Source organism: Dendropsophus ebraccatus, chromosome 7 (assembly GCF_027789765.1).
Source record: "Dendropsophus ebraccatus isolate aDenEbr1 chromosome 7, aDenEbr1.pat, whole genome shotgun sequence".
Classification (NCBI taxonomy): Eukaryota; Metazoa; Chordata; class Amphibia; order Anura; family Hylidae; genus Dendropsophus; species Dendropsophus ebraccatus.
In genome coordinates this window covers 42,732,444-42,749,317 of record NC_091460.1, presented here as the reverse complement: position 1 = coordinate 42,749,317, position 16,874 = coordinate 42,732,444, and the positions used below count along the sequence as shown (strand labels likewise).

The window sequence follows — 16,874 nt, the reverse complement described above, 5'->3', positions numbered from 1 at the left end:
CCGTTAAAAGGCTTACGCATCGGAATAAAGCCCATTAGTGGCCTCCGTTAATATGTGTGCGGCGGTCACTAAGGGGTTAAAGTGAATGTACCTGATGGGACATTCGCTTAAAGTGTCTGTACATAAGTTGTGACATGTCTACAAGGAAGGAAGTAGGGGGGGGGTGGAACAATAAACAAAGTGTACTTACCCATCCCAAGCCCTGTAGCGCCTCTCCCTGATCCTGTTGACAGTGGCTGGCCACCTGCAGCTCTTCAAGCTGCAATGTCATGTATCTGGGTGATAGATTGCCTACTCAGCCAATTAATGACTGGGGTGGGACACTGCCACAGTCACTGGGTTTGTGACTACCTGGATTCCAATCAAAAATAACAGTTGGCAGTCGTCAGCGGGACCTGGGAGCAACAGTAGTTTACTTTGTTTATAATTATTATTATTATTCCCCCACCACCTACCTTTTTCTACTTCACAGGACTTTCTCTTTAAGGCTGGGTTCACACTATGTTTTTGCAATCCGTTTTGCAAAAAAAACGGATGGAAAAAAACGGATGCAACTGTGTGCATCCGTTTTTTTTATTGACTTTCATTATAAAAAAAAGGAGAAAAAAAACGGATCCATATTTTTTTTTACGGACACAAAAACGTGGTCGACCACGTTTTTGTGTCCATAAAAAAAAAAACAGATCCGTTTTGATTCGTTTTTCTTTTATAATGGAACTCAATGGAAAAAAGGATGCAAACAGTTGCATCCGTTTTTTTATCCGATTTATCCGTTTTTTTGCAAAAAAAAGGAATTGCAAAAACGCAGTGTGAACCCAGCCTTAGAATGAACTTTGTATAGAGATTCCACTAAATGAATGAAAGGGCTCCACAGACCCTCCAATCCCCACTGCACTGCTCAGAGAGTTCTGCTACTGGATAACTACACAAAAGACCATTTGAGTCAATGACAATGTATGTAGGATGTTGTGTCAGATTCACATTGAGGCTGGGTTCACACTACGTATATTTCAGTCAGTATTGTGGTCCTCATATTGCAACCAAAACCAGGAGTGGATTAAAAACACAAAAAAGGCTCTGTTCTCACAATGGTGAAATTGAGTGGATGGCCGCCATATAACAGTAAATAACGGCCATTATTTCAATATAACAGCCGTTGTTTTAAAATAACAGCAAATATTTTCCATTAAATGGCGGCCATCCACTCAATTTCAACATTATGTGAACAGATCCTTTCTGTGTTTTTAATCCACTCCTGGTTTTGGTTGCAATATGAGGACCACAATACTGACTGAAAGATATGTAGTGTGAACCCAGCCTTATAAGAGAAATCTCTGGGCAGTGCCAAAGCATTTCTGCTCTCTATTAAGGTCTTTCCAGTATTCTGATTCATCTGTGGTCAGAATGTTACTAGAAATCTGATAACAATGCTCTATCCAAGGGTCCATTCAAATCAATAGCAATTTGCTTAGACTCTTGTGTCAGATCTCCAATAACCAAAATCTCTAAAGGGGGCTTAGCTATTTATAGAGACCTTTCATTCTAGAAACAAGTAGTGGTCTGAGATCTCATGTCTATGACGTATAAGAAGATCGTTCTGCTTGGATTTCCCTTAGAAATGTGCAGGTTTTCTCCCTGGCTCTGTGAGTTTTCAGGCACAGCTGCAGGTTATTTAAATTCATAGGAGGCTGTTTGTACCGATGACATTAACACTAGATTGTAAGCTCTGTGGGGTGCCACAACCCCTGTAAATGATTACATCTAACTACACATCTTCTATAATAACAATAACAGGCACAGCGTGGTGCCGTCATCTAGAGCTTGCTTCATGACTATACAACTGTCATTAGCTAAATTGCCATTGTTTACTATTAGAATCTGTATTAGAATCCAGCAAGACAATAGCTAGCAGGGAGAATAGCTGAAATGCTATTTTCTTTATTTATCAGTAGCCATAATGAATAAGAAGAAACATCAAGACTGCAAACACTATCACTTCTGAAGTGGATCTGTCACCTATGTTGTCCTATGTAAAGGCAGCAGAGTGAGGGAGGGTTCAGACTATGGAATTCTTGTGGATAAAGTCCGCTGAATTCCGTCGCTAGAACGCGCTCACAGCCGCGCACCTTTCCGCCGGCTCCATAGACTCTATTCTATGGGCCGGCTGATTCCGCATTCCGCCGAAAGAATTGACGTGTCAATTCTTTTGGCGGAATGCGGAATCAGCTGGCCCATAGAATGGTGTCTATGGAGCCGTTGAATTTATTCGCGAGAATTCCTCAGTCTGCACCCGCCCTATGAGTATAAGAGCGGCTCTGACCTCCACCCAGGGGATGGGGGGGGGTTGCCCATATGTGGGAGCTGCTCTGTGATGCTGCTGGAGTGGTAAATGTCAGCTAGTTAAACTTGCAGATAGTACCATGGAGGCAGGCCATGCTCTGCTGGGGGCCCCTGCCACACGGGACCCATAGGAGCTGCCTGGTCTGCCATAGCTATGCAACTGGTCTGAAGTATTCAGGAAATTAGTGCTCCTACCTCACTCTACACTTCTTTCTACCCCGCTCTCCAATGACCACCATGTATACATGTACATATGCTCAGCCACTTTTACATTTACTGCCTATGGTACTTCCAGATATGGGTCAATTTAGTATTCAGCAATGTTCAGAATTCCCATGGAGAATAAACAGGGAAGTGTTCAAGCATGCATGCTGCTGCTCCATTTACTCGGGAGCGACTGACTTCCATTCTCATGATCCAGTGATCTGACCCCTACTGATCACCCAGCTATCCCCTGTGATGCAGCCTTTAATCTTGAGACAAACCATTTCTAAATTCTCATGATACTAATTTGGTACAATATTGTGACATTTTAGCAAAACTCTTACCAGGCTGCAATTCAACATAACAGCCACTAGGTGGCCATACAAAGACACATATAGCATATACATCCCCAGTTGTGTTTTTATGGGGGTTTTTATGTTTGTTTTTTAATTGATTTTTTTCTTTCATGAGCTGATCAACTGTCAACATAGATTTCCGGTTATATTGAACCACGGAGAAAGGTAAGTAAGGACATATAAAACATAGCACCCATCTGTCACTCGTGAGAGAGAAAGCACTTCCCTCATAAATACACGAGATTACTATAGCTCACTATACTATTTATCTGGCTCTATTAGCAAAATATGATAATATCCATCAGGAGCGTCATGGATTGACTTCCTATTGTCAATTAGCCATATACAATAATAAGGCCACCAAGTGCCAAGATCACCAGGTTTAGTCTATCCGGGTATGCTGGTAGTTGTAGTTGTGCAGCAGGAGGAGAGTCGCAGGTTTATGATAATAGCTTGAAGATGGTTATTTCCTCATTTGGCATGAAATGTAGCAGCCACATCAATGGGAGAACCTGGCTTTGGAGCATAGAGAAATAACCCCCATGGACCTTAGCTCCATCAGCATATCATATATATATTATTATACCAATAAGGATGCAAATTCAGCATATTTCCACCGATCCATAGCTTAAGGCTCAATGGCTCCAGTGAAAAAAGCATATGGGCCCCCTGGTATTATTGCACTGATATGTGAGAAGGACCTTTGGGCCACTTCAGGCCCCAGAGCCCAGGTCTTAATCCACCTCCAACAGCTTCACCACCTCCCATAGGTGCCCATTTAATGAATACCTTATGTACTGTTTCATTTCTTTTAGACACCTCCCCTCTTACAAATTGGCAATTTATATTAACTGTATAAATACATACAATAAATTAATATTAAATAAAAATAAATATATATAAAAATGTATATTTAATGTTACAGTCAGTGAGATCATGATGCAATAGTTAAACTGCACTTGTCCAAAAGTAAAGAAAATAAATACATAGGTTTTCTTTGATAGTCACACAATACACTAACTTTGCAGTCACATTATTACACAGTCACTATATCTATATCAATATCCCTCTATGTAAGAGCACTTGATTCATTAAAGCAATGAAACCAATACCTTTATGAGGTAGAGCACTACAGACATCAATGTGGGATATGGAGTCATCTGCTGGGGAGGGGGGAGGGGGGGGCTGGCAATGTTCTTCTACACACATTGGGACTGTGGACATCTCACAAGCAGCATATAGGGCTTTGTATCATGAGTTGCTTTTTTTTTTTTTTTTTTTTTGGTATTATGTGTTTTAGAAACACTGAGCAGCTTTACAGGAGGATTATTCAGTCTCACAGACAGCAATAAGTGATTATAGCAGTGGATGCCTTATTGTGAGCTGGTTTAACCCTTTCAATAGCAGATGGAAATCTGCTTTAGGTTTTTACATTTATATAACATTTGGGGCTTACATAACCTGCTTGTTAGTTGGGTAACAAGGGGGATAAAATCATTGTGACATCTGCAGGGACTGTAATGCAAGGCGGTTACAATGTAGCCAAGGTTTCATTGTATGTTCCAATTATTTATAAACAAAAGTTCTGGCCATAAACAATTAGATTTAAGGTGGACCAGAATAGATGATAAAGGAAGATATGGACAAAGCAATTGTCTTCTACTGCACCAGTACCATATTATTCTTCCTGTATCACAGATACAGAACACTACCCTACATTGAATAACCTATGCATTGACAACATGTAGGGTAGATCTGAGTAAAGTGCTTAAAACAAGGTCTAGTTCCCATACATGTTAATAAAACAATATTATCCCCATATATGAAACACACAAAGACTCACATAACTTTAATATAGGTATACTATAGTGTCATCATAACTTACTTATTTCAATGTATGGGAATGATGTTGATGGCACCAAATGATAATAATATCACTATAAGCAGACATGAGAAAACATTGCTTTAATGGAACCCATTTGGCATGGAAGGGGTAATCTTATGGAGTGAAATCTCTGTGTCACAGTCCAGGTCGCACATTGAAGTGGTGGCCATCTCCATGTTGGCAGAGTTTTGGGAGATCTGAGACATGCGGTCAAAAGTCTCATCATTGTCATCTATACAATCCACCACGTTGGGTATCATGTTGACATAGGCAGTCACGATATCCTTGTGGAATATGGTATCTTGGTTGTAGGATATGAGTTCATTGCTGATGTTGACGGTTTCAACAGGGGTGGTAGAACACCAATGACCACATCCCAAGAGACTGGAGAAGACCTTGCGGAAATCTGCATTGAAAGCATAGATGATGGGATTCAATGAAGAGTTAGCCCAGCCAAACCAGACAAAAATGTCAAAGGTGGTCTCACTGACACATGGCAGTCCAGCTTTGGGGTCTCCAGAAGACCTGTCACAGAATGGGACCATACAGTTTAGGATAAAGAATGGTAACCAGCAGCACACAAACACCCCCATGATGACTGAGAGAGTTTTTAAAACTTTTGTCTCCTTTTTGATGGAAGTTTTCAGGCTATTGTGGTGGTTTCTGCAGTCTACACGGTTGCTCCTGCAGCTTTGGGCATGTTCAGCTGCTCTTTCCAAGGTGGATATCCTCCTGATCTGGATCTGGGCGATCCTATAGATCCTGGTGTAGGTGACAATCATGATAGCTACAGGTATATAAAAACTGATCAGGGAGGAAGAGATTGCATACGTCCTATTCAGGCTAGAATCACAGTTCTCTGCAGTGTGGTTATTCATTGCTGGGATATCCTTCCTATTCCTGTGCCAGTTTAGCTGGACTGGTATGAAGGAGATCAGGACAGATAAAGTCCATGCAGCACTGATCATCAGCATTGCCACCTTCTGGGTCATCTTCCTCTCATATCTGAAGGGGCTGGAGATTGCCCAATACCTGTCCACACTTATAACACACAGGTTAAGGATGGAGGCTGTGGAGCACATGATGTCAAAAGCCACCCAGATATTGCAGAACTCCCCAAATGGCCAGTGACCTGCAACCTCTGCCACAGCTTTCCAAGGCATGACCAAGAGGGCTACCAGGAGGTCAGAGACAGCTAAAGACACAATGAAAATGTTGGTGACTCTGTTACGTAAGTGTCTGAATCTCATGACAGCTGTACATACCAAGATGTTACCGAAAAGGGTCCACAAGATGAGAAGGGACAGAAGACTCCCTGTGACTATCTGTCCTGCCACCACTTCCCTTCTGTGCTGCACTTCTTGGGAAAGGCTCCTATTCATTACCATCTCTGGAGACTTTTAGGCAGTGTTACTCCTCTCCAAGCAGAAATAGGGGCACCACAGATGCCATAGTGCCACCCTGATGGGATGGGCAGCAGGACAGGTACCCTCCATGTGAAGCAGTCTTCTTCTAGCCCCCTGCGTTGTCTTCTTCTCTGGAGAGCTTGCAGTCTATGCTCAGTGCTGTCTGTATGGCACAGCTGCAGAAAGCAACCCAGCTGGGTGCAAGAGCGCAGCTGGAGACAGACCAGCTTCCAGATCCTTGTGCCTCCTTATGCATTATTACCCAAAAAGCTTGCACTCCACTTCCTAGGACTGGATACTGTTCAGCTGCTCCCAGACCTTAGAAACTTGCAGGGCTGATATCCATCCAAGGTGAGAAGTCCAGCTTGCATCCACCTTCTGGAGTGCATTTTAGAGTCTCCTTGATGTGCAGCTTTCTAATCTCCTCTGCTGCAGTCTTATCATTAACCCTCTCAGGGTAAGAGGCACTTGCACAGAGAGAAATACCTGCCTTGTGGCTCTGGTGTGTGGCAATGAATTCCTTAGGACACAGCTAGAACCTCACTCCAGATGCAGCCAGCCCCAAGTGAGATATGAAGGACGTGTAGTCGTGCCTTAAGGCAAGCAGTGTCCTTCCACCCCCCCTGCTATACACAGTGCTATTTCTGCTTCACATGGAAGTGTCACCATCAGTCATGGTTTAGCCAGGTTAGGGATGACATAATTGCAGCACATACACAAAGCTTCTTCCAGCAGACACAATGTTATGCTCCTTGGTCACATACAACTCAGCAGCCACTTTTGTGCACAGATTGTAAGGCAGTTTGTGGCTATTTTTTGCTGAGTATGACCTGAAACCTTCTGAACCTATCAAGATCACTGGTATTTTCCACTTCAATATCACCAGTAAAAAACATTTCACGTTCACAGAGAGAAGACAATGCAAATGACTTGGGAATGCAGAATGACAATGCATGTAACATGATTGTTCTAGCATCGTCTGAAGACAGTGACACTTATCAGCTAGGCTGGTGTCAGTGTCTACTGCTATGGGAGAACTGGAAGTCCCAGCCAGCTCCTGGGCTTCTACAGTCTGCTATACATCCTGCAGCTGTTATAAGACAGGATCACAGGGTTCTTTAAGAAATGCACCTTACTATAGAGTGAATGTGTCTCTATAAGATCAGTCAGGAGGTATTTGTAGAACTATAAGTCTCAGCATATCCTACTATCCTACACATGACAGTCATATATACAGTCATTACATTTGTATTAATCAGCTATTGCATAGTATCTACTGTAGGAGAAACAAATTACATTATTCAGAGCTTGTATAGAATTCTCATTACTATATATTTATATATATATATATATATATATATATATATATATATATATATATAAGAGATGTCGGTGGTAGAACTAAATGTCCCAGCAAAAACATGTATAACCATCAGCAGTGTATAATGTGAATACTTATAACTACAGACTGGACACAGGCAGCAGCAGTGGACCCCCATTTAAGAACAGCATATGGTCCCTTGTTTTCTAGTGGCTACTCTAATAGACTGTAGGAACCTGCTACAGCAAGAGGTTACCCAGGATTAGAAAAATATAGCTGCTTTTATCCAGGAACAGCGCCACTCTTGTGCTCAGTTTGGATATGGTATTGCAGCTTGAAGTGAGTGGAGCTGTAAGTTGAAGTTGTAATATCACAGAAAACCTAAGGACAAGAGTAGTGCTGTTTCTAGAAAAAAATAGCTATGTTTTTCTAAATTCTGGATAACTTCTTTAAAGGACAACGCCGGGCAAATGAATTTTTAAAATGTTATTACATAAGTTAGACAGATTCCTAATGTGCACTAATTATGGGAAATGCACATATAATGCTATATCTCTCAATTTAGTAGATCAGGCAAGCTTCAATTTCTCTACAACCCCCCCCCCCCCCTGATATACCTGAAGGGTCCAGCAGGGGGCGCAGTATATCTAGAAGTATGCCCTTGCATCTCCCTTCCTGTGCTGCCTGGTGCCCGTGTGCTCATCTCCATCCTGCCCAGTGCTGCCCAGTGCCATTCAGCAGGGTGAGCGGCAGATTAAGATAACACAACCCGCTGCACAGCATGGGGCAGCACTGGGCAGAAGGAAGGGAGGGACATAAGCGCATGGACACAGGGCAGCACAGAGAGTGAGAGAGGAAAGGAGATGCATGGGCACCAGGCAGCACAGGGAGGGAAATGCACGGGCACCAGGCAGCACAGGGAGAGGGGGGGGGGGCAGCGTTCATTCCACTACACATACTTTCTACAAAGACTTGTACACTTCTACATATACTTCTACATATACTACGCCCCCTGCTGGACCCTTCAGGTATATTGAGGGAGGTCGAGATGTCACTTTTTTTTTTACAGAAATTGAAGCCTGCCTGATCTATCAAATTAAAGGAAATAACACTAGGGGGGAGATTTATCAAACTGGTGTAAAGTACAATTGTCTTAGTTGCCCCTAGCAACCAATCTGCTTTTGTTTTTCAAAGAATCTGTGAGGAATGAAAGGTGGAATCTGATTGGTTGCTAGGGGCAACTAAGACAATTCTACTTTACACCAGTTTGATAAATCTCCCCCTATTTGTGCATTTCCCATAATTAGTGTATATTAGGAATTTGTCTAACTTTTCTTACTTTAATAACATATTAAAAAATAGATTTTGCCCAGAGTTCTCCTTTAAAGTGATAATGGGTCCCCTACCTATTGGTCTCCTGCTCAACTGCACAGGTTACAAGTAAGTATTTCTTTGGTGTAAGTCCCCACAATAGCCTAATCTATCCTCTGCTATTACTTTAATCTAATACTTCCTAAAGCAGGGTTCTTGAGGAAATAATACATCATAATACTGTCAGTTAGCAGTTAGGTGTCAGTGGTAGAACTGCAAGTCCCAGCATACTTTATGCTGTGATATGTAGCCATGCCTCTGTGGTGACCTCCGGTGTGGAGGTACGGCCGATCACTTGCCAGATTGTTAAGCATGATGCCCCTCCCGTGGTGGTTGGCCGAGATATTGCCTTGCCCAGTGGTAGTTTGTTGTGACGCCAGTGCCAGTTGGGCACACAGGTATGGTGGCACACCTGCTTTTATTTTAGTGTGCAGACTATACCTTGTCCCCCTGTGGACAGTGACCTGTCGGGTACTTATAACGTCCGAAGTGCAATAGTGACCCACCCGGACTATTGGCACTGCCACCCACAGAAAGGGGAGATGACCCAAGGAAGGTGTGTGTGCTGTGTCAGTACTTGACAAGGAATCACAGAGTCTCTTTAGCATAAATATAATCTTGTTTACTCTGAAGATACTTGAGGTAGACAGTAGATAATAAAGCTTTGCCTTGATACAATACTTTACACTCGATAAGTTATGTAATACTTTAGAGTTCAGATCTGTACTGAGAGTAGAGGGAGTGATACAGTAGAGGATCGGAAGAGTAAAGAGGATGATTTCGAGAGAGTCCCAGGCAAAGTAGTACTGTGTTCTTCCTGAACTTCAGAGGTAGAAATAGAAGAATACTTGAGAGTAAAGAGAATACTTGTGCCTGTGTTTTGACTGTATGGTCTTTGCACTACCTATTGCCCACTAGTGTCGGGTGACCCATCCTAGAGGGTGACACAAGCCCTAGACCTTGTTACCTGGGATTAACAGAGTGGTCAGAGTTCTCTGATTACATCCGCGTTGCAAGATAGAGTTCATAGGCTTCTAGAAACTTTGCTCTATCCGGATCAGTTCCTTTACTTCTTTTTGGATACTGTCCTGCACTGTGTTCCTCTTTGTCCATGGTGTGGGTTAGGATGATCCCTGACTTATCCTCTCTAGTGGAAGCTCAAAGCGACTCTGTACCCACAATCTATCCCTCCCAAACCACTTGTACCTTCAGATAGCTGCTTTTAATCCAAGATCTGTCCTGGGGTCCGTATCCTAAAAAACAACTTTTAAACTTCCAGCCCTGAGTCAAACTGGTGGGGCCTAGAGTACCCATGCCTTTGCATTGTGACGCCCCTGCGTCCCTCCTCCCCACCCTCTTCATCATTAGGAATGCCCCTAGCACATTTTCTTTTGTCTGAACATTACACAGGTGCCTTAATGATCCAGCCCATGTTCCGTGCTGACACAGGTGAGGAATAGTAGAAAATCTGCCTGGAGCATTCCTAATGATGAGGAGGGTGGGGAGGAGGGACAAAGAGGGTGTGCAAGTCTAATGCATACACAATCTAGGCCACGGCAGTTTGACTCAGGGCTGCCAGTTTAAAAGTTGTTTTTTAGGACAATAACTGCATCACCTGCCGAACGGACCCCAGAACAGATCTTGGATTAAAAGCAGCTATCCGAAGGTACAAGCAGTTTGTGGGGGTCAGATTGTGGGTACAGAGTCACTTTAACACTGCATAGTGTGTTGTGAGGTTGCTTGAGGAGAAACTGTGTCTAGCTGCATGTGCTGTCTGTCTAGACCACTACTCAGACTGGAGACCTGGCAGGAGCCAGTGCCCAACTTGACTGCTGTAGAGAGCATTCTAGCTCACCTCCTTCCTCTACAGAATCCAAAGACAAAATACCCTACACTTCCTCTACCCATGTGACTTACTTCCTACAGCATGTGTAACCTGTGCTGTGAGTGAGTGAGGAGTACAAATGTAAAAGTAAAGAGAGAGATGATAGGTGAGAAAAAGAAAGAACTCTCATTGGTGTACAGACCCATGTGGTGCATAAACAAAACAATAACCCTTTGGGTACTACAACTGTGCAATATCTGGGTATACATACTGGCAATAACGACATCTTGTGGCAAAACTCTGGTACTACTACATCACCACTTACTCTTAAAAGTACAGGCTTTTACAAAGAGTGTAACCAATAGCAACATTTATGTGATGTGACTATTTTCCAGTATGAAGAATTCCATATGTAAATGATCCCAGGATCAGGAGCTATATGTTTATCCCAGGTTTAGATTAACTTACTGTGACTTTACCAACTAAAGCTGCTAGAAGTTTGAGGATTGTCAGCAGAAAAGAAGACATGGTCCATTTAGTCTGCCCTTATATTATTTCTTCTTTTTTTTTTTATTTTAGCAAGAAAGAACATGCTGCGGATCTTACAATCTGCAATGCAGTGATTTTTATGCACAGATTTTTTCTGCAGCATGTGAATGAGGTATGACATCGTTGTCATAGTATACACTATAGACAGCAAGTCAATAAGGGGCTCTAGAAGCTTTATATTAGAGCACCATATTATACTGTACAGTAAATTTCTTTAGTTCTTTAGAACTGTAAGTCCCATCATGCCCAAAGAATATTCAACTGATATATAGTTCTCACTGTAAGAAGAACAAACAGTTATATATCACACCTGTATATCATCTCTATATGTACAGAACATGTAACTGTGGTAGACACAAGGTTGTATGTATCATAGAAGAAGCCCAAGCCACTGCTTAAAGATACCTTAATAGTATGTGACACGCAATTAGCCAAAATCTTTAATATCACATACCCACTGTAATACCTACAAGCAGACAAGTTTTACTCTAATAGGTTTACTTTTAATATTTTTGGAAATAATAAAGCATAACTTATCATTATGGCAGAACTATTAATTCCAGCAGTATTTCCTAATAGTCTCCGATCTATACCTATATAAGACATAAACCCAGATATGCATTTTCAGCCATAGCAATGTGCACCTGCCTAGTGTGAATGCTGTTCGAGGAGAGATGATCATGTTTTTTTGTTTGTTTGTTTTTTTTTTGTCTTTTTGTCTGTGTTCCATATGGGAGGAGTGGCTGCCTCTGCTTGGTCGTGCACTCCACCCATCCCACCCTGGGGGTTATTTTGGCTAGTATTAGTTCGACCCTGCAGGCCCAAAGTATAGGCTTATTGTTAGCCCAGGAGAGGCCACAGTTAGTGTTGGGTCCATCTCGTGTATGAGGCCACCGTGGTGGGATGGTACACAATATTTGCAAATAGTTTGCCAAGAGCCTCATTATTTTTATGGAGATTTTTTTAGAGCAGTAGGGGGGGGGGCTGCTTTTAGGGATTTTCTTATCTGTGTTGGGTTTATGTCTTGCTATTAGCATTGAGCCATTGCATTTTTCATGTTTTTGTGTGTCTACAGAAAGAATATTGCCTTATCCCATCAAATAAGGCACACCCTAAAGAGGTTATCTAACATGGTTTGGTATTCTTCTAAAAAAGCACCACCCCTGTCTTCAGATTGTGTGCGATATTACAACTCTGTTCTATTCACTTCAATGGAACCCAGCTGCAATACTACATGCATAAACTCATTAAGATATGTAAAGCTTTAGACTCAATGACTAAGTTTCAAGACTTGAAACAAGTAGGTATTATTTTTGTAAATGTTATACGCACCATAATGTATTTAACTGAATCATGAACACATTTTTGAGTTTTATCCACCCCAATGCATTTTTTTTATGGAGGATGCCTGCAAGGAGGCAGCACCTAAGGAGGAGGTCTATATACTATTGGGGAAGCACCTTTAGGGGGCTCTATATACTACTGGGGGCAGCACCATAGGGGTCTATATACTACTGGGGGCCGCACCCTAGGTGGTCTATATGCCGCTAGGGCAGCACCCTAGGGGGTCTATATACTGCTGGGTGCAGCACTCTAGATGGCCTACATATTGTTCAGGGCAGCCCTAGGGCTTCTATATACTACTGGGGACAGCACCCTAGGGGGTCTGGATACTACTGGGGGAGCACACAGGGGTCTATATACTACTGGGGGAGCACACAGGGGTCTATATACTGCTGTGGGAGCACAGAGGGTCTGGATACTAATGGGGGAGCACACAGGGGTCTACATACTATTGGGGGAGCACACAGGGATCTATATATTGCTGTGGGAGCGCACAGGGGTCTATATACTACTGGGGGAGGACACAAGCGTGTATATACTTCTTGAGGCAGCACTCTAAGGGGTCTATATACTGCACAGGGCGCTGAGGATAAAGAAATGACTTTTACCTTCATCCTTGGCACCATTCCTGTGCTGTTTATTCTGAAATCCTCTGCCCAGTAAGCTGTTAGGAGCACTGGGGGCAGGGATACCGCCCCGACCACTGTTTATTCCACCCCCGGCCAGCCCCGTCCATTTGTAATCACTGGGGGGTGGGCCGACCAGGGGCAGGACGGATTGGTTCTGGGTTCCCTTTCGGAAATGCATATTATGCTCTTCTCAAGACGCACTCTCCTGAGAAGAGCAATGATTTTACAGTCCTTCTGGGTCCATGTCCTTGAGATCATGTGGGGGTTCCAGCAGTCAGACCCCTGCAATTCCTATTCTAAGGGGTATTCCCACCTGGGGTAGTTAGGCCCTATTCTGTGCATACTGTGGATAGGGGCTAACTACCCCAGGTGGGAATACCCCTTTAATGACAATGACAGTCACAATGGTTGACAGTAACTACCGTGCTGTTCCTCTTAGGAAAAGACAATACAGTCTATGTTCATATTATCAGACGCTAGATATAGTGCAGCATAGGATTCACCATTCATTTAATCATTGACCTGAGATTCTGACAATTTACATGATAGAGAATCCAGATGGAATTATTCAAATGTATTATACAGAAGGTGTATTCATGAAACTGCTGATGTTATCTCAGGTGAGAAATGAAAGGTAAAGTTATAAAGTATAAAATAGATTCAAAGAATTCAATTTTTACCATTGTCACTATGTATATTCATATAGCAGATGTGCTTTTGCTAAACAATGCCTGTGTAGAATAGGAGACTACATCTATTCTACACGCCGCCTGACTGGGATGTCAGCTTATTTCAGTATTGTATTAGCTGCCATATCATTGTATTTCTATAACACCATATACTGTAGGTACTTTATAGGGGGTATTTCTTTATGTGACTATGCTGCTCACCTATTGTGCAGTATATTAAACTCTATGGTATAGAATACCATACCATCTGTATAGAAGTTTTATTTAATCACCATATTGCAGTGTTATTTGACCACCATACTGTGTGGTGTATATGTAGTGTCTCACCACAGGTAGTTCCCTAAGTTCTTATACCACCCAGGTAAAGTAACTCTCTTAGGTGTCACACCAAGTGATTTTAGCTGTGTTCTCCACTACAGCCACTAGGTGTCTTACTCCCCCTGTGCACAGCTGCAGTCTTAAGGTTTGGCTATGTTCTATGTGTTAACTTAATTGTTCCTTCACGCTATACACTTCTTCTCTTTCACTCTGACTTCCTGTCACACCACCCTATATAAGATAGGGGTTTCCTGCCAGGAGTTAATTCTAGTTCAGTTCTTAGTTCTTTCCAGTGTGTTTGGGAGACAGACCACAGACCAGAGTTCCTGCTGCAGTCCCTTAACCGGCCTGGCTTAGGACAGAGCCTTTAACTGGAACCAGACTTCTTTCTGTATGCTGAGACAGACAGCCAGAATGCAGTGCTAAACCCAAGAGGTTGGGTAACCGGATAATAGGAAAACCGCTGTCTACACCGAGGATTCTACAGTCAGGACATCCCCCCTAAAGAAAGGCAGAGGGACTGATCCCCAGTAAGGCAAAGATGCTAAGCTACCTTACTGACACGCTTGTTTGTTGTGGGTATTTGAGCACTATATGAGAGTACATCATATGAAGGGAATAAAGGGCAGCAGTCAATACAAGGCTGACACACAAAAACACAGAAAAATGCAACAGCTCACTGCAACAGCAAGATACAGACCCACCATAGACATGAAAATAATTAAAAGCAGTCCCCCCAACTGCCCAAAAAATTCCCACAAAAATAATGAGTCTCTTGGTTACTATTTGCAAACAGCGTAAACTGCCTCACCACGATAAGGAGGACTCATATCGAGGCAGACCCTACACTGTATGTATACTATGGCCTCTCCATGGCGTATAATACGCCTATGCTCTGGGCATGCAAGATCCGTCTAATACCTGCAATACAAGGCTGACCCTGCCTATAGGCTTAGAAGAAAGAGAAATAGACCCCCCTAAAGGTGCTTCCCCAGTAGTATATACACCCCCCCACCCACCCCCCAAAGTGTTGCCTCCTTGCAGGCATCCTCCATAACAAAAAAACTTTTATACTCACCTGGGTCGTGCGCCTCTCCTCTTCTAAGTGGTGCTCGAGTGTTGTAACTCAAGCGCCGGCGCCAGAAAGCAGGGAGAGAGCAGCCTCTTGTGAGTCACAGGAGTGCCTCACAGGGAGGCAGTGTTGCTGCATAACTATGAGCAATTATTGCAAGCACTAATAGTTACTGTTAAGGACACAGCAGCAGGCAGGGGGCGCCATAGATGGCTAAGTAGATGGTTACTATGTTACTATGTTATCCCAATGCCCCTCCCCCCCTACAGGCTGGCAGCCGGCGCCCTGTGTGACCGCACTGGTCGCACATAGCAGGGGCGTAGCTAAGATTCATTGGGCCCTATAACAAAAAAATGTAAAACCCCCCCTCCCCTACGCACAACACAAAGCACTGCACATATAAGTATATATATATAGTATATGCTCTGTGATGTGGCCAAAAAATGTAATCTCTTGTGGCCAGAGGCAGAATCCTGGCAGCAGCAACAAGAGTGACTGGCAGAGCAGAGAGCCAATGGCTGCTTGCTCTGTTAGCCCACTGTTTGTACCTAAAAGGGCCCATTAGGCACCCTTATGGTTAAATACATACTGTAGGTGCAGGAGCAGACTACTTTCTGCTTAACCTCTTATGTACTGCTTTGTGTAAGTGACCCAAAGATCAGGAGACAAAGAGATATCTGCTTTACTGCTTGTGCACTGATAACCCCTGACATCTGCATAGCAGCTGGAGAACAGAGGTCAGAGGTTATCAGAGGAGATCTCTTTGTCTTCTGCTTGTTAACCCCTTTTTGTGTTGCTGCATGTAAGTAAACATTGGGTCACTTACACACCAATACACTTGCAATACATAAGGGGTTAAGCAGAAGAACACGCTCTTATCTTCTCCCCCAGGCCCCCCTCCTGCACGGGCCCCATAGCAACTGCCTACTCTGCCTCTATGGTGGTCTTAAGCAAACCTGACACACAGGGCCGGCCTTAGCTATGTGCCAGTGGCGTAGCTACGCCACTGGCACATAGCTAAGGCCGGCCCTGTGTGTCAGGTTTGCTTAAGACCACCTGGATGTTCCATATACGAATAAGAGGAAATTTTAGTATAAAGCATGGTGGAGGGAATGCATGGTTTGGAGCTGCCTCTGGGCCCAGAAGCCTTGCAATAATTAAAGGGAAACTATGAGCAGTTAGAGGAATCTAACCTGCTGATCTGTCCCTATAGCGCACGGGGAGCTGAGGATGAGGGTAGGTTTCTCACCTTCATCCTCTGCCCTGTTTCCGTGCTATTAGGAGTTTAATCGCAATGCTAATTAGGTGTTTTGGTACAATGGGGGTGGTAGTCCTGCCCTAAAGTGCCCCAATCGACCCCTTACTGGCCCATTTACCTAATTAATGTTAGCAGAGTGTGTCTGCCGGAGCGGATTGGTGCACTGGAGACTGTAGTACCACCCTCAGTGCACCAAAACGCCTAATTAGCATAGCGATTAAACTCCTAATAGCACATAAATCTACCTTTACCCTCAGTGCCCCATGCGTGATATGTGATGCTTCTCACCTGCTGATAGTTTCCCTTT

General features: G+C 43.3%; 1 protein-coding gene across 1 annotated transcript; it reads right to left on the bottom strand.

Annotated features, from left to right (window-relative positions):
• Positions 1 to 4,865: 4,865 nt before the first annotated feature.
• On the bottom strand, positions 4,866 to 11,236 carry DRD5 (dopamine receptor D5). The gene is made up of 2 exons (XM_069976151.1): positions 11,177 to 11,236; positions 4,866 to 6,182 (listed from the first exon to the last, which is right to left on the bottom strand). The coding sequence occupies exons 1-2, from the start codon at positions 11,234 to 11,236 to the stop codon at positions 4,866 to 4,868; spliced, it is 1,377 nt and encodes a 458-aa protein (XP_069832252.1).
• Between the last annotated feature and the right edge of the window lie 5,638 nt (positions 11,237 to 16,874).

Coding starts and splice junctions, on each gene's coding strand:
- DRD5 (XM_069976151.1), bottom strand. CDS start 11,236: ATGTCTTCTTTTCTGCTGACAATCCTCAAACTTCTAGCAGCTTTAGTT. Junction 6,183..11,176: donor CTTTAGTTGGTAAAGTCACA/GTAAGTTAATCT, acceptor ACTGCCTAAAAG/TCTCCAGAGATGGTAATGAA.